We start from the raw sequence: 23418 nt of genomic DNA, 5'->3' as shown, positions 1-23418 counted from the left end.
TCAAACTTCAAGTTTGAAAAGCATTAGATTCAAAGTGATGATTTAAACGCCCCCCGCTAGTACAGCGGTATGTCTCCGGATTTACAACGCTAAAATCAAGGGTTCGATTCCCCTCGGTGGGCTGCGCAGATAGCCCTATGTGGCTTTGCTATAAGAAAACACACAAACACATACATGATTTAAATATTTTAAATGATAGGATGATATCGAACTTACCAATTACGAAAGCAATTTATTTTTGTACGATGGCAAGACGCCATCTAGTAGTTAAAGTGTCGATTTCCAGATCGAAAAGTCTAGCGTTCAAGCTGTGATATGTTATTAGTGTGACAGTGAGTGTAATCAAGTTCTTCTCAATACAAACTTCTAAGCTTCACATTTTAAAACAAGCCGTAGCAGGTTTCGTTTTTCAGGCCTAGCAATTGTATATTCGTGTAAAAGATGCTATGGTTAAGATTGTATTATTACGTGGTTCATCTGTAAATTTACTTACACCATGATGTATGTTTTACAAAAAGAAAAGAAAAATAAGCAAATAAAAAAGAGAACGCACAAAGCACAAACAATTTTTGTTTGTTTGTTTTTAATTTCGAGCAAAGCTGCACGAGGGTTATCTGCACTATCCGTCCATATTTTAACAGTGTAAGACTAGAGGGAAGGCAGCTAGTCATCACTACTCATCACCAACTCTTGGGCTACTCTTTTACTAACGAATAGTGGGATTGACCGTAACTTAATAATGTTCTCACGGCTGAAAGGGCGAGCATGTTTGGTGTGACGGGGATTCAAACCTTCTACTATCAGATTACGAGTCGAACGCCATAATCACGTGATCATGCCGGGCCTAGCACTAAGAACATAAATAGGCACAACCTAGAGGCGTAATTCTGAAGTGCATACGTATGACACCAGTTTCTTTTTTTTTTTCTAAGACTCTGTTTATCATGTAGAGAAGAATTTTTAATAAATCAAAATATTTTTCAAACATACCTTCTATGTATTCTACCAGTATTCGGGCTTATCATGTAATATATATTTGTGTGTTAGCCAGGTGTGTATATACTAAATTAATAAAGGGAAAGAACACAGCAAAAATATACTAATTTACCATTATTCTTCACATTGTTTGATAATAATAAATATATGAGAGTAATCGGCAACACGTCTAAAATACTAGTGTGAAACAACGTGGTACGTATTTACTAATTAAAAGAAAGAGAAAAGTCACTGTTGAAAATATATTATTATACATTATGTGGTACATTTAGGTATTCGCAACTTCAACGATAACGTATGTGCACGTGGGGTAAATAGCCAGGAGAGTTTGTAACTGTCTTTGTTAACACTGAGATGACTTAAGAAGGTCGAAATGTTGTTCTGTACCTTATTTTAATTAAAGTTTTAACATCAATACCAGCCATCTTGAGAATACATTTTTACTTCAAGTGGGTTTCTCGTCATCATGAAATAGTCAGGCTATTGGATTATAGATTTTACGTCAATGGTCGTTTTGAAAAGCATTCGTCTTCAAGATAGCCCTACAGCATAGTTTCCATTGTAAAGGGGCGGTAGTAGAGTTATCATGCCAAAAGCACACCACTCTTTTATTACTACATTCCATAAGTTTTCTAGTGTAAGAGAGTTACAGTTTCTATGCGTCCGTTTCAACATTTAGATTGCAAAGAAACCCATAGACGCTGTGTGCGACAACTTTATATGGAATAGCACAAGTAACCGTTTCATTTTACAGCTGCTTAAGGTATGCGATGATTAGATAGATATATCGTGTACATTGTTTGTGTACACCTGATTTTGTTGCTTTTTGAGACAGAGACCCATTTATATTCAGCCTGACTCACCTGACACTGTACTTCGTGTTCATGGAATTCTCATCTCTTACAAGACACTGTAATTTGCTTTCTATGACTGGGGTACGACTTGTTGCAAGTCTCTTCCTGAATGTTCCTAGTGATCCACGTTGATTCGTACCTCTTTGGTTTATGTCACCAGGTGCAAAGGATGTCTCCCTTTAGTAAATTTTACATCCTTTATCTGAACACATCATTACGATCTGAGTTTGTAAGTAGTTTATGTAGGAAAGAATTGTTATATACTCTTTCCAAAATCCTTTGTTGCATGACACTACTTTCGCAACGTCAAACAATGTCAGGCCCGGCATGGCCGATGTGGCTTTGCTATAAGAAAACACACACACTAAAACAAGCTAATGTTTAATTACTACAGTTATTATCTTATATGTGGGTTAGGGCTAACTATACTTCAAGTGATTCCAAATATATATTTTATGGTTAACATTCAAGCCACTGTAAGTTATTCCTAGAGTTCAGGTTAGGCCTGAGCTATAGTGATCGTGTGAAAACGACAGGAATGGACAATATATGATTAATATCAGTAACCTGATGGAGGTGTTTTATAGCCTCCATAGCTATATTCCACTGTCATTTCAAATGTCGGAAGAGCAGCAGTTACCATTACACAAAGTTTGTAATCTATTTCAGTATTCTAGAAGCTGGTGTATGATTTTCTCTCCCCCCTTCCTTTATGGAGGACACGTCACATAGACCATACAAATAATGTCTGGCCACAAATGGTCACATTAAATACGGTTCCCTGAGTACTAATATGTCTCAAAGAATATTTTTGGCACATTTTATTGATAAGGGAACGTATACCAAGCTCCTAAAGCGCTTTTCTAGCCCTAAATTATTTTATATGTTCTTTTACTCCATTCCCTCAAGGTGCATGGGCGTGGCATGGCCAGGTGGTTAGGGCGTTCCTCTCGTCATCTAAGGGTAGCAGATGCAAATCCCTGTCACACCAGACATACTATTTGTTGGTAAAAGAGTAGCCAAAAAGTTGGCGGTGGATGGTGGTGAATAGCTACCTTCCCTCTGTTCTTACATTCGTAAATTAGGGACGGCTAGTGCAGATAGCCCTCGTATAGCGTTGCCCAAAATTCAAAACAAACAAAAAGGTGCATGCTGGGTAGTAACGTTATGCGTTCAAGGAGTGTCTGGGCGTTTCATGTGAGCCAGTGTGTATGATGCAGATTTTAAATTCGTAAGTTTTATGAGCTTACTAGCTTCTCATAAATGGTTCCTTCTTTTTTCTCAGCGCATTATTTTTATAGGATTAATACCCTTTAACCTAATGTTTACAGAGTTGTCATGATTTAGAAACAAAACGTTTATTCATAGTTAGAGTGTTTGCGTTATTTGGGTTAATTGAACGTGATGAGATTGAAGGTGTGTCTGATTAAGGCTCCTCAATACCAAGGTCGTTTGTGGATGTGAATCATTGTGTTATAATAGTGGCTACATTCTGATATCTATCGAAATGTTAACTCATTCTAAAGGTAAAAACAGACAAATAAAACTGTAACCACTCATACATCGAAAAAGTAACTAAAACAAATTAAAATTGCAAACCCTGTAAATAAAGTAAATCTGCAACCACATATAAATAATAAAAATTCTGTAAAACAAAATAAAATTGTAACCGATCATACATTGTTAGAACTAACTATACTATTGTAAAGACATACAATATTTAAGATGTACTTCTTGTATTACTTTACGTTTTTACTCACAATACTTTCATATTATACTTCGGATAATTTCCTTGTTTGTTTGTTTTTGAATTTTGCGCAAATCTACGCGAGGGCTATCTGCGCTAGCAGTCCCTAATTTAGCAGTGAAAGACTAGAGGGAAAACAACTAGTCATCACCACCGACCGCCAACGTTTGGGCTACTCTTTTGCGAACGAATAGTTGGATTGGCCGTCACATTATAACGTCCCCACGACTGAAAAGGCAAGCGTGTTTGGTGTGACGGGGATTCGAACCCGCGATACTCGGGTTATGAATCGAGTACCTTAACCATTTGGCCATGCTGGGCCCACTTGGTATAAAACTTGATACATTTTTTGATCAAAGTACCAATGAACTGATTTTGTCTCATGATCATTTTATACACAAATATATATGTACAAACAAATCACAAAGGGAAAGAATTCCTTTACAAACGACAATTACTTTAAGCGCTTTCTAATCACAGGAACAATGACTTTCAGTTTACGATTTTTTTTCTGTCTCATGAAAAGAAACTGTTGCTTTTGTTATGCACAAAGCTACTTAATTGGCTTTTCGTTCTCAGCACGAGTGTCGAAACTCGAATTTTGGTGTTACAAGTTTTCAGTCTTATCGCTAAGCCAGTATGTGGTGCCTTTTGAAGAAGTAGCACTTGTCTGTTTCTTCTTCTCTCATATACAATAGTTGTTTTATAAATCTTCTAGCTTTATGTTACGAAGGTACACTAATAACTCCTTTATATTTTTATCGATAGAATTTTTGTGGACACGTCAGATCATTACTTTTAAGTTTTCAAGAGCTGGCTGGAGTACTTTTTTTCTTTCTAATTTACTAAGCGAAGTTAACGCTTACGATACATTCACCTGAGGATTTAATATTTGATACATTAACCCGAACAGAACTGGAACCCACACTCTGCGCAACTGTATTGATGGTTCAATGCTCACTCCCAAAAGAGCAGAACTAAGGAAAACTGCTGTTCACTTTAGAATGTAGAATATGCCAAACTAGTTTATGAAATACCTGCTTCGACGCAGGAAGAATTATTTGTTTCGTAAGCTATTGATAGTGTTGTCATCTAAGCCTACTTGAAAGAGTTTAATGGCTAGCATGTATGGAATGGCTTGAACAAATTTTACACTGCAAAATTAGGGACGGCTAACGCAGATAGCCCGCGTGTAGCTTTGCGCGAAATAAAAAAAACAAACAAGCAAGCTTTACACAACACTCGATTCACCTGACGTAATCTACAGGTTATTTCTCTGCTTTATGTTGACGAGTCTTAGCAGATTGGTTTTTAAGATACTAATAGATGGTGTTTTAGATTTATACTTGAAGGTTGTTTTGTTTCTCTTGTTCAGACAAAGATACATAATATTTTTACTTGACTGCGAGAAATGAACAGAGAAAAAAATTTAAAGGAATAAATATTATTTTAGTGATTTACATATACAGAGAATGTCATACTACATCTTGTTTCTTTGTCGAATTTCGGGAAAATGTACTCGTTCCTGATTTAGAAATGATAGACCAGAAGGAATGTAACTAGTCAACACCATTCACTGTCAAACAGCGGGCTACATTTTTTCAGCATAATCGATCAATGAAATGAGGACATGTGACCATTCTAGACCATTAAGAAATTGAACAACAAACTTCTAAAGTGTTTTCGACATATATTAACATACACACTGCCGTATTCACTTCAGTAGCTACATAATTATAGAAAATCCTGTATTTTCTAGTCTAAAGAATGTAAACTAGACACATATTTTAGCAGTCCAGTGTTAAACCCTGGGAATGAGTGATTGTAGAGTACATACTAATGTTTGTAAACTTTAGCATATAAGCCTGCTAGCTAGTTTATTCTGCAGTGTCCCTTGGATAAACATACTAACCATGAGGTCCCAGTTCCGCAATGAACCTTGAATAAGCTTGGTAGCAATGATGTATTACTTCCATAATATCCTTTGGAGAAGCCTGATAACCATGAGGTACTATTCCTACTCACATAATGTCCCTTGGATAACCTTGCTAGTCACAAAATGCTATTCCTACAATGTCCTTTGGATAGACTTGCTGGCTAGGAAGTGGTACCATAATGTACGCTGGTTATGTTTTTACCATATATCTCTCTTTCGCTGTTTTTGCAACGATCTTGAAGGTTTATTATGGCGTGTTTTCTTTGTTAAGAGTCAAGAGAAATTAGAATGTCGAGAAAAACAACATTTCAACAATCACTTTTCTTTGCTTTAGTTCGAAGTAAGTCGTAGTTACATTGTACCACAATCGTTATATTTTTAAGACTTTGTGGCCGTTAATGCCGTGTTAATATAAATGAGATAATACCACTAATTGTGCCTTCAAAGACTTCAGTAAAAAACGTTTGAGAAAAAAACAAACTGTACAAAATGCTTGCTGATGACAAGAAGTTGAAAGATCTTAAATCAAGACAAGTTGTCCTATATCTGAAAGATCTTAAGTCACAGCAAGCTGTCCTATATCTAGAAGATCTTAAGACACGACAAGTTGTTCTATATCTGAAAATCTTAAGTCACAACAAGTTGTCCTATATCTGAAAAATCTTAAGTCACAACAAGCTGTCCAACATCTGAAAAATCTTAAGTCACAACAAGTTGTTCTATATCTGAAAGTTCTTAAGTCATAAGAAGTTGTCCTATATTTGAAAGTTCTTAAGTCACAACAAGTTGTTCTATATTTGAAAGATCTTAAGTCACAACAAGTTGTCTTATATTTGAAAGATCTTAAGTCACAACAAGTTGTTCTATAATTGAAAGATCTTAAATCACAACAAGTTGTTCTATAATTGAAAGATCTTAAGTCACAACAAGTTGTTCTATATTTGAAAGATCTTAAGTCACAACAAGTTGTTCTATATTTGAAAGATCTTAAGTCACAACAAGTTGTTCTATATTTGAAAGTTCTTAAGTCACAACAAGTTGTTCTATATTTGAAAGATCTTAAGTCACAACAAGTTGTTCTATATCTGAAAGTTCTTAAATCATAAGAAGTTGTCCTATATTTGAAAGTTCTTAAGTCACAACAAGTTGTTCTATATTTGAAAGATCTTAAGTCACAACAAGTTGTCTTATATTTGAAAGATCTTAAGTCACAACAAGTTGTTCTATAATTGAAAGATCTTAAATCACAACAAGTTGTTCTATAATTGAAAGATCTTAAGTCACAACAAGTTGTTCTATATTTGAAAGATCTTAAGTCACAACAAGTTGTTCTATATTTGAAAGATCTTAAGTCACAACAAGTTGTTCTATATTTGAAAGATCTTAAGTCACAACAAGTTGTTCTATATTTGAAAGTTCTTAAGTCACAACAAGTTGTTCTATATTTGAAAGATCTTAAGTCACAACAAGTTGTTCTATAATTGAAAGATCTTAAATCACAACAAGTTGTTCTATAATTGAAAGATCTTAAGTCACAACAAGTTGTTCTATATTTGAAAGATCTTAAGTCACAACAAGTTGTTCTATATTTGAAAGATCTTAAGTCACAACAAGTTGTTCTATATCTGAAAGTTCTTAAATCATAAGAAGTTGTCCTATATTTGAAAGTTCTTAAGTCACAACAAGTTGTTCTATATTTGAAAGATCTTAAGTCACAACAAGTTGTCTTATATTTGAAAGATCTTAAGTCACAACAAGTTGTTCTATAATTGAAAGATCTTGAATCACAACAAGTTGTTCTATAATTGAAAGATCTTAAGTCACAACAAGTTGTTCTATATTTGAAAGATCTTAAGTCACAACAAGTTGTTCTATATTTGAAAGATCTTAAGTCACAACAAGTTGTTCTATATTTGAAAGATCTTAAGTCACAACAAGTTGTTCTATATTTGAAAGTTCTTAAGTCACAACAAGTTGTTCTATATTTGAAAGATCTTAAGTCACAACAAGTTTTCCTATATTTGAAAGCTCTTAAGTCACAACAAGTTGTTCTATATTTGAAAGATCTTAAGTCACAACAAGTTGTTCTATATTTGAAAGTTCTTAAGTCACAACAAGTTGTTCTATATTTGAAAGATCTTAAGTCACAACAAGTTGTTCTATATTTGAAAGTTCTTAAGTCACAACAAGTTGTTCTATATTTGAAAGATCTTAAGTCACAACAAGTTGTTCTATATTTGAAAGTTCTTAAGTCACAACAAGTTGTTCTATATTTGAAAGATCTTAAGTCACAACAAGTTGTTCTATATCTGAAAGTTCTTAAATCATAAGAAGTTGTCCTATATTTGAAAGTTCTTAAGTCACAACAAGTTGTTCTATATTTGAAAGATCTTAAGTCACAACAAGTTGTCTTATATTTGAAAGCTCTTAAGTCACAACAAGTTGTTCTATAATTGAAAGATCTTAAATCACAACAAGTTGTTCTATAATTGAAAGATCTTAAGTCACAACAAGTTGTTCTATATTTGAAAGATCTTAAGTCACAACAAGTTGTTCTATATTTGAAAGATCTTAAGTCACAACAAGTTGTTCTATATTTGAAAGATCTTAAGTCACAACAAGTTGTTCTATATTTGAAAGTTCTTAAGTCACAACAAGTTGTTCTATATTTGAAAGATCTTAAGTCACAACAAGTTGTCCTATATTTGAAAGCTCTTAAGTCACAACAAGTTGTTCTATATTTGAAAGATCTTAAGTCACAACAAGTTGTTCTATATTTGAAAGATCTTAAGTCACAACAAGTTGTTCTATATTTGAAAGTTCTTAAGTCACAACAAGTTGTTCTATATTTGAAAGTTCTTAAGTCACAACAAGTTGTTCTATATTTGAAAGATCTTAAGTCACAACAAGTTGTTCTATATTTGAAAGCTCTTAAGTCACAACAAGTTGTTCTATATTTGAAAGATCTTAAGTCACAACAAGTTGTTCTATATTTGAAAGTTCTTAAGTCACAACAAGTTGTTCTATATTTGAAAGATCTTAAGTCACAACAAGTTGTTCTATATTTGAAAGATCTTAAGTCACAACAAGTTGTTCTGTATTTGAAAGATCTTAAGTCACAACAAGTTGTTCTGTATTTGAAAGATCTTAAGTCACAACAAGTTGTTCTATATTTGAAAGATCTTAAGTCACAACAAGTTGTTCTATATTTGAAAGATCTTAAGTCACAACAAGTTGTTCTATATTTGAAAGTTCTTAAGTCACAACAAGTTGTTCTATATTTGAAAGTTCTTAAGTCACAACAAGTTGTTCTATATTTGAAAGATCTTAAGTCACAACAAGTTGTTCTATATTTGAAAGCTCTTAAGTCACAACAAGTTGTTCTATATTTGAAAGATCTTAAGTCACAACAAGTTGTTCTATATTTGAAAGTTCTTAAGTCACAACAAGTTGTTCTATATTTGAAAGATCTTAAGTCACAACAAGTTGTTCTATATTTGAAAGATCTTAAGTCACAACAAGTTGTTCTGTATTTGAAAGATCTTAAGTCACAACAAGTTGTTCTGTATTTGAAAGATCTTAAGTCACAACAAGTTGTTCTATATTTGAAAGTTCTTAAGTCACAACAAATTGGTGTGATGTCTTCGTGGTATTGAAGTGTAATATGGTAGCATAAAATACAATTGGTCCAGTGTTATTCAGGACGGACATAGCATGTCTCCGCACGTTATGTAAATATTATACTGTACATATGAAGTCAGAGCGTACAAAGGTGTATCGTACAAATCATATTTTATAGAATGTTATTCTCTTGGCCTCTCCAGTAGATCAGCCGTAAGTTACGTATTTACAACCATAAATTCCAGGATCTATTCTCCCTCGTAGACAGAGTCTAGATAGCCTCCATTCACATAGTGTTTTACTTAACTGTAGACCATTCACATAGTGTTTTACTTAACTGTAGACCATTCACATAGTGTTTTACTTAACTGTAGACCATTCACATAGTGTTTTACTTTACTTTAAATCATTTACAGCATGCATTACTTAACTCTTAAACTACTTACATCATATCTCACTTAAGATTTAATGCATTCACACAATATATTACTGAATAGACAGACTTGAAGAGTGTTAATTAGTGCTTGTTTGTTTTGGAATTTCGCGCAAAGCTACTTGAGGGCTATCTGCACTAGCCGTCCCTAATTTAGCAGTGTAAGACTAGAGGGAAGGCAGCTAGTCATCACCACCCACCGCCACCTCTTGGGCTACTCTTTTACCAACGAATAGTGGGATTGACCGTCACATTATAACGCCCTTACGGCTGGGAGGGCGAGAATGTTTGGCGCGACGCGGGCGCGAACCCGCGACCCTCGGATCACGAGTCGCACGCCTTACGCGCTTGCCAGGCCTGTTACACACAGAAGAATGCCATAATGTTTACGTTTGTTACAAAGAGGGAAACGTAAGACAATAAAACACGAGTACGACGTTTAACTTTTGTTACGCTATTTAAATGGATTTGCAGATAGTAAAATAAAACACATTACAGAATCTCTCTTTTTCTTTGAACTTTATTTTTGACCTGTTTATTATCTATATGTGACTTTACAATGCCAAATTACTATTATACTTTCACTTATTTACTTACTAACGTCTACCTATGTGTCGATTGCTTTCAGAAAGGAAATCATGCTACATATTTATGACAACGAGAGCTATGAACAAGATATTTTGTTCTATGTTGAATTGGGAGACCCGAAATTGGAAGAAGGTAAGACGGTTAGGGACTAGAGTAATTCTGTATTATCAAAATCCTATTCTTAGTAATATCGAGGTTAAAGAATGTTCTTATAATCTTAATAAACTACAGCGACATGTCCGTCGCACTTGCTGTTTTAGTCTGCGAATACATGTGCTCTGTCTGTTTATATTTGGTTTATTGCTCGTCAGATTTCACGTTTCATCTTAGATGTTGAAGAGAACGCCAGGAAGAACGTCGACGAGAGTTCTGGAAACCCAGAGTTGACGGAAGCTGAAAAAATTGCGCTGCTAGGAAAACCTAGGCTGGGAGAAAACTACAAGGCTACCATACGTATTAAAGAGAGTAAGGAATTCAAGGTACGTAAAACAGTTCAATCACCTTGTTCCCAAAGAGGCTACGAAAATGTCAAAGGAAAGAAGGCAGGAAATGGATAATAACTAGGGTTCGTGACTTACTGAACGAGGTAACCGGGGAAATAAAACCACCGTGTAGATAGGTATGTAAAGTGTCTTGTTTCATTATTACGGGGGAATAGCTTTTAGCACAGAGTAAGTAATATGAATTGAGTTGCACAAGGAATTTTAATCGCACGTGTATAACAAGAGAGTTTCACACACACACACACACATTTTGCATATATTTTCTGCTTGAACTATTTTCTTGTGTGTCACATGGGAGTCTCCTGTAATATTTAACTCTTATGTGTCACACTTAGCTTATCTCCTTTTAGCGTTTTATCTACTTAATATTCTTTCTTTCTTTATTCGCTTATCTCTTTGTATTTCACAATGAACACACCCTCTTCCAACAACGTTTCTAATCTTAACTTTAATGTATTTCACCTCCACACTGAGTCGTTTTTAACATTTTTCTTTGATTGGCCTTCTTGTATATATATATGTTACACCGGGATTTTGCTTCTTTGCTTAAAAAAGAATATAAAGAAGTCAAGTGAGTAGAACACTACAACGACTTTAAGAGAAAATTGTAAGTGGTACAAAGAAGTCAAGTGAGTAGAACACTACAACGACTTTAAGAGAAAATTGTAAGTGGTACAAAGAAGTCAAGTGAGTAGAACACTACAACGACTTTACGAGAAAATTGTAAGTGGTACAAAGAAGTCAAGTGAGTAGAACACTACAACGACTTTAAGAGAAAATTGTAAGTGGTACAAAGAAGTCAAGTGAGTAGAACACTACAACGACTTTAAGAGAAAATTGTAAGTGGTACAAAGAAGTCAAGTGAGTAGAACACTACAACGACTTTAAGAGAAAATTGTAAGTGGTACAAAGAAGTCAAGTGAGTAGAACACTACAACGACTTTAAGAGAAAATTGTAAGTGGTACAAAGAAGTCAAGTGAGTAGAACACTACAACGACTTTAAGAGAAAATTGTAAGTGGTACAAAGAAGTCAAGTGAGTAGAACACTACAACGACTTTAAGAGAAAATTGTAAGTGGTACAAAAACACTACAACGACTTTAAGAGAATATTGTAAGTGGTACAAAGAAGTCAAGTGGAGTAGAACACTACAACGACTTTACGAGAAAATTGTAAGTGGTACAAAGAAGTCAAGTGAGTAGAACACTACAACGACTTTACAGAGAGAAAATTGTAAGTGAGTGGTACAAAGAAGTCAAGTGAAAATTGTAGAACACTACAACGACTTTAAGACACTAAAATTTGTAAGTGGTAATACAAAGAAGTCAAGTGAGTAGAACACTACAACGACTTTAAGAGAAAATTGTAAGTGGTACAAAGAAGTCAAGTGAAGTAGAACATTACAACGACTTTAAGAGAAAATTGTAAGTGGTACAAAGAAGTCAAGTGAGTAGAACACTACAACGACTTTAAGAGAAAATTGTAAGAATGGTACAAAGAAGTCAAGTGAGTAGAACACTACAACGACTTTAAGAGAAAATTGTAAGTTAATTTTAAAGAAGTCAAGTGAGTAGAACACTACAACGACTTTAAGAGAAAATTGTAAGTGGTACAAAGAAGTCAAGTGAGTAGAACACTACAACGACTTTAAGAGAAAATTGTAAGTGGTACAAAGAAGTCAAGTGAGTAGAACACTACAACGACTTTAAGAGAAAATTGTAAGTGGTACAAAGAAGTCAAGTGAGTAGAACACTACAACGACTTTAAGAGAAAATTGTAAGTGGTACAAAGAAGTCAAGTGAGTAGAACACTACAACGACTTTAAGAGAAAATTGTAAGTGGTACAAAGAAGTCAAGTGAGTAGAACACTACAACGACTTTAAGAGAAAATTGTAAGTGGTACAAAGAAGTCAAGTGAGTAGAACACTACAACGACTTTAAGAGAAAATTGTAAGTGGTACAAAGAAGTCAAGTGAGTAGAACACTACAACGACTTTAAGAGAAAATTGTAAGTGGTACAAAGAAGTCAAGTGAGTAGAATATTAAAACGATTTCAAGAACTAAACGCTAGTGGTACAGGTAAGTATAGCAACGAAACTGCTAAACTGAGAGAACCCTGCGTTAAGAACAGATAACTGGTACATCCAATTACGATTAAGTAGCAGCATAGCAAATTTAAATTAGAAATGTGCAAATGCAGATTATTTGTATTAAATCGAATATTGGGTTTACATTCTTTATAAAAAAGAGAAACGTCGTAAAGAGAGTAAATTGTAAAGACTTTTGAATGAAAAGAAAAATGAACTCAGTAATAGATGTATAAAGACAATATTTGTAATAGTCTGCAGTAAATAAAACGTACTAAAACTATACACCTATTTCTAGCGTGACTGCCATAAATCAGTTTTTTTTAGAAGTTTGTTTGTTGAATTTCGCTCAGGGCTTCTGGAATACAATCTGCTGTAGACACTCCTACTTTTGAAGTGACAGACTAGAGTAAAGGCAGCTAGTCAACTCTACTAACTCGTTGGTCAACGAAAACTAGGATCTCTTTGCTTAAAGGGCGAGCATTTTCGGTGATAGAATTCGAACCCATGACCACCATATCGCGGACCGAACTCCATAACTACCCAGCCGTGTGAAGACTTGGCAGTTGGAGTCTTTTATTGGAATAAGATATCCGAGTTAAATGTTATTAACCAATATAAAACATCAAGATAGAAACAAACAAATATTTTACAAGTTTTTAAATAGTTGGTTCACATACCATATACAGTCTATTGTTCTAATCAGTTTCCTCAGTAAACAATACACCCTTCAACTCTTTTGATGGAGCTCTTAATCTCAATGCAGAATCTGCTACATGCGTTTGGGTAGAAATATTTATAGCATCTTATTATACAAAGTAATTACTTGTCACATACTATGTGACGTAGTACAACGTGTTTCGCGACTGGCTTCCAAATAAAGTCAAGCGTTGCTTATTTTGTCAGGCATGACTATCGTGCTGTCATTTGTGTCTGATGTCTTTGTCAAGAGATTATAACTCAGTGTAATTTTCCAAACGTGTTAATGATTTCAGAGAGACTGGATGTTTAATTGAGAAGGTGCCATATCGTAGTACGACTGATGTAGTCAAAACTGAGATACATGTATAAATTTATAAACATTAAAAAAATAATGTGTTTGTAAACGTTGTTTTAACCAGTGAATTTTTATTTTATTTTTTTGTAACACACCGCTTACAAAAAGAGTTACGAAACGTTAAATAATGAAAATGTAAAGCTAATCAGAAAAATTAAAGTGCGCCCCATAGAAAAATAGTGATGTACTCCTGTAAGATTTTAGTTTCTCTTTATGACGTGCAGATAAGTACAGTATGTTATTTATCAACTTTTGAACATAAGTATTATGAAAGACCAGTTCCCAAGTGGCACAGCGGTATGTCTGCGGACTCACGCAGCTAAAAACCGGGTTTCGATACCCCTGGTGGGCAAAGCACATAAAGCTCATTGTGTTGCTTTGTGCTTAATTCTAAACAAACAAATAAAATACCTTCAACATATCAACAATTTTCTTTCTTTCCTTGGTCTAACATGACTGGGTGTCTGGGATCCCAGACTTGCAATCTGGTAATAATTAGTTATCTTCCTTCTGGTGTTTCACCACTAAATTATGGACAGACTAGTGCATGTATCTTCCAAAATGTCACATTATACTGAACAAAACTAACTATCCTTACTTGTGTGCGTAAGTGGAATGAAAACGTACTGCCAACAGATTACATGTCGACGGTGTTACAAAACACGTAAAAGGATTCATAGCTGTACTCTGAAATGCAACAGATTACATGTCGACGGTGTTACAAAACACGTAAAAGGATTCATAGCTGTACTCTGAAATGCAACAGATTACATGTCGACGGTGTTACAAAACACGTAAAGGATTCATAGCTGTACTCTGAAATGCAACAGATTACATGTCGACGGTGTTACAAAACACGTAAAAGGATTCATAGCTGTACTCTGAAATGCAACAGATTACATGTCGACGGTGTTACAAAACACGTAAAAGGATTCATAGCTGTACTCTGAAATGCAACAGATTACATGTCGACGGTGTTACAAAACACGTAAAAGGATTCATAGCTGTACTCTGAAATGCAACAGATTACATGTCGACGGTGTTACAAAACACGTAAAAGGATTCATAGCTGTACTCTGAAATGCAACAGATTACATGTCGACGGTGTTACAAAACACGTAAAAGGATTCATAGCTGTACTCTGAAATGCAACAGATTACATGTCGACGGTGTTACAAAACACGTAAAAGGATTCATAGCTGTACTCTGAAATGCAATATTCTCAAGGGAAAAAGCTACGTTTTCATAAACACTGGAATTGCTTGTGAGTTCGCTCTGACTGGGGTACCCACGCCCACCGTATATATATATATGCTCAGTTTTGTTATACATTATAAACATCAGCTATAATTTTCTACTGTGAGTGCAATATAAGAGTAACTGTCAGTTTCTTAACGGGATATGGTAGTGCTGTTGTCAAGCTGCCTCCTTCTGGCCAATAGTACAAAATTACGGAGAATTCTTCCAAATAGGTAAGTCAGATAATGACGTCGTAATATCGATGCCTACGTAACATGACTGTCAGAAGACAGTAGCGAAGTCAAGTTTTTAGATATCCATTGTTCAGCTTTCTAATTACGTAAGGAAGGTTTATTTCATTACGATTCTTTAACCTTTGCCACACTCGCACGGGTTGATATATAACACATATTTATCTTCTTAAACCTTTGCCACACTCACACGGGTTGATATATAACACATATTTATCTTCTTTAACCTTTGCTACACTCACACCTACGTTGATATATAACTGACACATATTTATCTTCTTTAACCTTTTATTAGCACTTCTGACACATACACGGTGTTCTTTAAATACGTTTATAACACATACACATAGACCTCTTCTTAAACCTATCTTGTACACAAACTCTTTCCCAGTAAGCGTTGAAATATAACCCACGATATTTTTCAACAAAATATTTGATTATTTGGTAAGTGACTCAACTCTCTTTTGCTTTACTATAAACACACATTTTTTAAATAAGCATTTAAAATTAACCAGTTTCTACGTTTATTAGGGACAAAAAAATAGCTCAGGTCACAAGCTAGTTTGTCATTTACAATAAACATTAATATTATTTCCTCCTACATTCGGAAAATGACAATATATTACCCACTTGAGGTGCAGGCAGGCCTACTTCAATTTCAAGTGTAGCCGATGGCTTGGAGGAAAGGGTGAATAAATAAATATAGAGGACGCTGTTATCGCATCCACGAAGAGTGTCATTTTACATTTTTAAAAAGGCATGCTTTATTTGAAAATATATAACATATAACTTACCTTATTTTTCAAACTCAAAATATCTGGTTTGGATTCAAAAAAGAGCAAACGATAAATATTGGACAACATAGTGTCTGTTTAAAGTATTATATTACTGCTATAATTTGTTCAACAGGTGTCACTGTCGTCGGTTTATATTGATTGTGGATGTCCGAAATTTTTTTTGTCGCAAACTTTGTCGGAGTTTAAAACTTTGTTTTCCGTCTTGTACCATTTTGTTTTCTTCTATATCTATTTTTTTTGTAACTGTACTTTATTTTTCATGCACGTGTTCTCTGTCACTTTCTGACAAAAATATTGAACTTCAAAAGAGATTGCTTCAAAATACAGTAAAAAGGAACGCCTTCTACTTTCAATGAACGTTAACATCACGTTTCCTACATCTCTTCCAGTTTTAAATATTTTAATTCTACGTAGTTTTCTTATTAATTTATTTAATTGAGATGGATCACTAAGATACATAATATGTTACAACGACGGTCTGGCATGGCCAAGTGCGTAAGGCGTGCGACTCGTAATCCGAGGGTCGCGGGTTCGGGCCCGCGTTGCGCCAAACAGGCTTGCCCTCCCAGCCGTGGGGGCGTTATAATGTGACGGTCAATCCTACTATTCGTTGGTAAAAGAGTAGCCCAAGAGTTGGCGGTGGGTGGTGATGACTAGCTGCCTTCTCTCTAGTCTTACACTGCTAAATTAGGGACGGCTAGCACAGATAGCCCTCGAGTAGCTTTGTGCGAAATTCAAAAACAAACAAAGTTACGACGATATAAAACCAATAATGACAGAAAGAGTAAGCAAACACATGAATGAAACAATTATGAATTGGATTGTTCTATTTTTAATTATTTTTAAAAATAAATTTGGAATCAAACAAAATTTTAATAATCTGTTTTTGTTACTGTTTCAATAAGTACGACAGTGAAGTTTTAGTTTGGTTAGATATAGGAAGAGGGCATTACCAGGTGGTTAAGGCGCTTGACTCGTAAATAGAGGGTCGCGGGTTCGAATCTCTGCCACACCAAACATGTTCGCCGTTTCAACTGTGGGGACTTTATAATGTGACGGTCAATCCCACTATTCGTTGATAAAATAGTAGCCCAAGAGTTGGCTGTGGTTGGTGATGACTAGCTGCCGTCCCAATAGTCTTACACTGCTAAATTAGGGACGGCTATCGCAGATAGCCCTCGTGTAACTTTGCGAGAAATTAAAAAAAAAAAAACAGGAAGAGAGAAAAATGTTTATTATCATGTTTTCAATGATGGAAAAATACCAATGTAAAAATTATAACAGATATGACATATGGACAAGAACAGTTTTATAAAAACATGTTTCGCCATATTAGCTTTGTCAGAGGATCTCCCCAGTACAACCTAAAACTGGAAATGGGGGAAGGTATTTATTCGCAACGTTTTGCCACATTTACTGGCTGGTCATTCTGGAAGTGTGACTCACTATTGTAGCACGTAGGAAATATTGAATGAATAATTAAAATTATTTTCGTGAATAGTGTATTAAGTTCTACAACAACAATAGGAAAATATTATTTTTGTGGCATGGATAATCACTGTAGAAGACTTTGGTGGAAAAGTCAGTTATTTTGTTGTTGTTTTTTCTTCCGATACTAAGCCTTTATATTAAAAAAATAACTATTGAAAGATATTTATAGAAAGAAGAAACAATACGTGGTTTCTATGCAACACAGACTGTAAACTTTAATTATAACGATAGTAAGTTTCTTGGCAGCACTAGAAGCAATACCACTTGTTTATAATTCAAAGTGAAGACTACATTTCGCAATTTAAATCAAATCGCTTCCGCACTCGAGTCTCCACTAACATATCGTCCTTAGGCTTTTATATAAGGTAGTAATACTTTTGTAACTGCAACAAACATTTCACAATAATATCTTGACAAAATCGTTAGCGAGATCTGGAAGCTACAGGAGCTAAAGTGTTAGAGATACTCACTATCTTAGAAATGCTGATAAATATTTATACTATAAATCATGAGAAACTCATAGAACGCCCTCTACAAATGCTCAAATATTAAAAAATATGGCGATCTTAAAGTAATTCGAATACTTATTCAAGTTAAGATTGGAACAGATTGTATTTCAAAGATATCTATATTTTAACAAGTTTTTTAGAAGACTTATTTCCCTAGGGTAATTAAGTATTGCCACGTACTGGCAAAAGGCAAAGCTTGTTTTTTTGAATTTCGCACAAAGTTACTCGAGGGCTATCTGTGCTAGCCGTCCCTAATTTAGCAGTGTAAGACTAGAGGGAAGGTAGCTAGTCATCACCACCCAACGCCAACTCTTGGGCTACTCTTTTACCACCAAATAGTGGGATTGAGGGTTAGATTACAACGCCCCCACAGTTGGGAAGGCGAGCATATTTGGCGCGATGGCGATGCGAACCCGCGATCCTCAGATTACGAGTCGCACGCCTTAACACGCTTGGCCATGTCGGGCCTAAAGACAAACCATTACGATACATTTGTTGTCGCTACCTGTGTTGAGCTCTCCGAAGAGATTTAACCCAGAACTTTAGCGTTATACGTCCTGAAGTTAACCGCTGTGCCAACGGGAACAGGCACGGTACACACACACAGATAGACACACACATATATATAAATATATATTTGTTTGTGTAAACATAGAAATTTCTAAAAAAAAAAGAAATAAATACTTTTTTCTCTCCAGAGTTTGGTTCGAATTCTAGTCTCTTCTATTTTCACTTTTTCGCCATTTCAATTTATCTACAATGAAATATTTATTATATGGACTTACAGCAGTAAGACTCCATTTCTCTCTCTCACTCATCGGTTCCTGAGCGGAAAGGTTGAGGAATTATAGCAATTAATTGTAAAGAAAACTAACAAAGAGAACAGAAGAAATATAATTTATGTTGTTTTGTTTTTTTATCATTGTTCTTTATCACTTTATATATATATATGCAATAATTTCTTTTCAGAATACAGTAGACAAACTGTTTCAGAAAGCTAATGTTTCACTGACAATTGGAACCTCTTCTTGGAAAGAACAATTTGTAGAAGCCATTACTGTCAGCGTAGGTAAGAGTCATTTGTCAAAGAATATAGTGTTTAAGAAAAATACTAGGCCTAATACTTAGGTTTTATGATTTGTATAATTGTAATCATTTATCGTTAGTTTATAAAAGGCGTACACACCGCAGACATATTTCCACTATTCTTAGAACTCTGAATTTCGGAAGCTGATGAATCTGGTTAGAATGTGAACGAAAACACAAAACATCCATACACCTTAATCTAAAGGTGCGTTATTATAGTGATAGTAAGTCCCTTTGTGTGGATGATGGGTGTTTGAACATTGTTTATTATTTGCCTCACCCTCTAACCAATAGTTATAAATTAGAGACGGCGACAGATAACGTAAGCATCCTTGCCATAAATACAAATAATTAGCCAACATAGAAAACTGTGGAGATTTTCAGTTAAATCAGCGTTTAGTTGTTTACTCTACACAGACCGTACTTTCACAACCTTCTATTTTAAGTCCAACAGTTAAACCAGTGGTTTAACCTCTCACAATGTACTGTGTCACTTTACTTGTTAAACTGACCCGGCATGGCCAAGCGTGTTAAGGCGTTCGACTCGTAATTCTAGGGTCGCGGGTTCGAATCCCTGTCGCACCAAACATGCTCGCTTTCCCAGCCGTGGGGCGTTATAATGTTACGGTCAATCTCACTATTCGTTGGTAAAAGAGTAGCCCAAGAGTTGGTGGTGGGTGGTGATGACTAGCTTCCTTCTCTCTCGTCTTACACTGCTAAATTAGGGACGGCTAGCGCAGATAGCCCTCGAGTAGCTTTGCGCGAAATTCAAAAACATTCTTGTTAAACTTTCTCATGACATGCGTTCTTGCTCATTGCGTACGTTTTATGTTTGCTGGAGCCATTTTATGAAACATTATATGCAAGAAGTCTCACTAAAAATATTAGACAAACAACGTACAAATGGACAAACAGCAATGTTTACGGTGCTGGATGTGGCCTAATGATTAGCAAGCCTGTTCTATTAATTAGAAGTATCATCAAATTTCATTTTATCTAACGAATTAAGCATTAAACACTAAGATATACCCAATAATTCACAGATACGTTCACAAAACCTTAACCAACAAGACACGCCCGAATATTATCGACATGTTTTCATTGTTGTAAATGCGAACTATCACAGACATATTTCTGTAGCTATAGCGTATATGGTGTGGTTGGAATACCATCTTTTTAGACTCTTTTAACTCTTGAAAATCCATAAGGAACTAGCTAGAGAATAAAATTGGTTAAAATATATCCTAGGCCTAACACTTAGGCCTTATGACAAGTGTAATTGTAATAATTTCCCGCCGGCTTATAAAAAGCATACACATCACAGTCACATTTCAGCTGTTGAAGACATCACGTGCTAACCTTTATTACAGCTGAAACAGTAAAAAAATAAATCACTGATTTTGCTCATACAGGATTTCTCTGATTTGAAATGTTAATGTAAAACAAAGCGCATAAAACTACATAAATATGTTATAATATTGTCTATAAATAATTTATGAGCAAAGATGTTTTTTTTCTCCATAACCATGGAGAATATTCACATCATGATAATTAACAAGATGATAAAAATATATAAAAATTTCATAATTGACTTTTGTTTATAATTTCAGAATTTTTCCCATCTTACGGTGATAGCAAAAACAATAGAGGCTGGTGTGGTTTTGGGAATCAGTTGATATAAATCAACACAGATGTTGTTTTTTCACTAAAATGGTTCATTGTCGTTGTGTCTTGCGTTTCTTGTTTTCTTCACAATGCTGGTGTTCGTGGCTGTTTATTTCTTTTCGCGGTAACATTGCCTCATTAAGCACTTCCTTATCAAAAACGACAGTGAACATATCATTTTTTTTATATGTCAAACGAAATTTCTCTCCTAGATTTTTTCTAACATCATTAATCATTATTATTATAAATTTTCTTCTGTGGTTTATTAAATTCTCGACAGAAGTTCTGATTAATAAGTAAAATATAGGAATAGCAAAATAGGCTTAATACAATTTAGTTTTGTTTGTTTTAGTTAAATAAAAACCTAATAATAAACTGTTTGTGGTGTGCGAATGAAAAATATTGAAATCCAGTTTTTATAAACTGTGAAACGTTATCGCTTTACCGCTGGGAGATCATTTAATTTAAATTTCTAAATACGATTTGATATGAATAATTTAAGAATCCAAAAAGACTTAATGTATATACAATTTAAGAGCCCCAAAATAATTAGCATACAATTTACAAATCCGAAAAAGATTTAAATATGCACTTTAAGAAGAAAAATACTTGTACATACAATGAACTAACCTTAAAAAAAGGTCTAAATAACTGGAAGTGAAGAACCCAAAAGACTAATATGTACATTATATTATTCCCAGGAAGACTTAATGTATATAGTTAAGAAACCCAAACAAAGGTATCATACGTACAAGTGAAAAATCCAACAAAAGATTTAGTATGTTAAATTTAAGAACCCAAGAAGAACTAATATATAATAAATCCAAAAGAATAGCTAATTTATTTTAAGGATCAAAAAATGTTTAATATATAGAATTAGTAATTAAAAAGGGTTTAATATGTACAAGCAAAGAATCTAAAATAAATTTAGCATACATAAGTAAAGAATACAAAAAATACATGGTATACGTATTTTAAGATTAAAACAGAGACTTAATATATATGATTGAAAAATCTATAAAAGAGATTTAAATGTACAAGTAGTGAATCCAATAAACTGTTTGATGTAAAAAATTGATTAATCTAGATAAAAATATTTAATGTGTAGAAGTGATGAATCCAATGCACAATTTAAGAATTGTTTTTTGTCTATTTGTTTTGAATTTCGAGCAGAGCTGCACGAGCTCTCTATACGCTATCCGTCCCTAATTTAGTAGTGTAAGACTAGAGGAAAGGCAGCTAGTCATCACCACCCCCCGCCAACTATTGGGCTACTCTTTTACCAACATATAGGGGCATTAAGCGTCATATTATAATACCTTCACGGCTGAAAGGGCGAGCATGCTTGGTTTGATAGGGACCTGAACTCGCGCCCCTCAGATTACGAGTCGAGTGTCTTAACCACCTAGCCATGCATTTAAGAACTAAAAAAAGAATTTATATATATATAATTAAAATTATAAAATGTACATGGTATAAGAATCGTAGCCGAATGATATTAGAAAGAAAATCTAATATTCTTAATCGTTCTTATAAAAACAGTGATGTATAACTGCAATTACTTTTTTATTTAAAACTAATTTATTTATTAGTTAGTTATTAGTTATCACCATTAGATTCCATCAAGGAACATAGGGCCGCAATCGCTTGCGGATTGTTCAACAGGTATTTAAGTGAGTAGGTTTGTTAGCCCACTGCACCGAGCCGTCCCTAATTTAGTAGTGTAAGACTAGAGGGAAGGCAGCTAGTCATCACCACCCACCGCCAACTCTTGGGCTACTTTTGTACCAACGGATAATGGGATTGATCGTCACATTATAACGCCCCCACGGCTGGGAAGGCGAGCATGTTTGGCGCGACGCGGGCGCGAACCCGCGACCCTCAGATTACGAGTCGCATGCCTTACGCGCCAGGCCTAATTTATTTGTATAATTATTTAACTTTTGACTACAATTATAGGGGCTATATTTAAGTATGTGAATAAGTTTTTATGATTGTAACCAACACCTTGTGATTTACGAAAAATATAGATAAAAACATCATTTCTCCTATAATCCTTCCCACGTCAGGTGTTTGTACTAGTTCTTAATTGATGGATGTAAGTAAGAACAATACTAAATCAAACATTTATTTAAAAGCTTAGACTCACGAACACGAACAAAGATTTGTTTCAAAATTCAAAACATTGACAATAATAAACTTAAATACACAAACGTGTATACAACTTATAGAGCTACGTAGGATACTTACAAATACCTTCTCGACTCATTAACTATAAGCCTCGTTGTTCTTCCAATTAAATTTCATATATACACAGTATAGCGAAAGCGTTATCTTGTGGTAGTATGGATAATAAATAAGATAACAATAAATAAGGTAGCCAGTTATCACCACCCACTACCAACCTAGAATGCAAGTCAACCGCCCTAACCACCTGGCCAAATCCTATTTGTATAGATTTTGCGTAAAATTGTAAGTTAAACAACTGTTTAAAATCTTCAGATTTATTTATTATAACAGAATGTCTACGTTCTTATCAGAGTCTTAAGTTGGCAATG

General features: G+C 34.5%; 1 protein-coding gene across 5 annotated transcripts in view; it reads left to right on the top strand.

Annotated features, from left to right (window-relative positions):
* LOC143226593 (sodium/calcium exchanger 3-like) overlaps window positions 1-23418 on the top strand; it is a 129651-nt gene that overhangs the window by 86884 nt on the left and 19349 nt on the right. For all 5 annotated transcript variants that reach the window (XM_076457780.1, XM_076457779.1, XM_076457776.1 and 2 more), the window contains exons 3-5: window positions 10216-10307; window positions 10506-10654; window positions 19079-19178. In XM_076457780.1, coding sequence (XP_076313895.1) covers window positions 10216-10307; window positions 10506-10654; window positions 19079-19178 — 341 coding nt within the window. The remainder of the gene's footprint in view (window positions 1-10215; window positions 10308-10505; window positions 10655-19078; window positions 19179-23418) is intronic.

The sequence above is a fragment of the Tachypleus tridentatus genome, chromosome 9, assembly GCF_004210375.1.
Source record: "Tachypleus tridentatus isolate NWPU-2018 chromosome 9, ASM421037v1, whole genome shotgun sequence".
Classification (NCBI taxonomy): domain Eukaryota; kingdom Metazoa; phylum Arthropoda; class Merostomata; order Xiphosura; family Limulidae; genus Tachypleus; species Tachypleus tridentatus.
The sequence above is the reverse complement of the archived record's forward strand: the minus strand, read 5'-3'. Positions and strand labels throughout refer to the sequence as shown.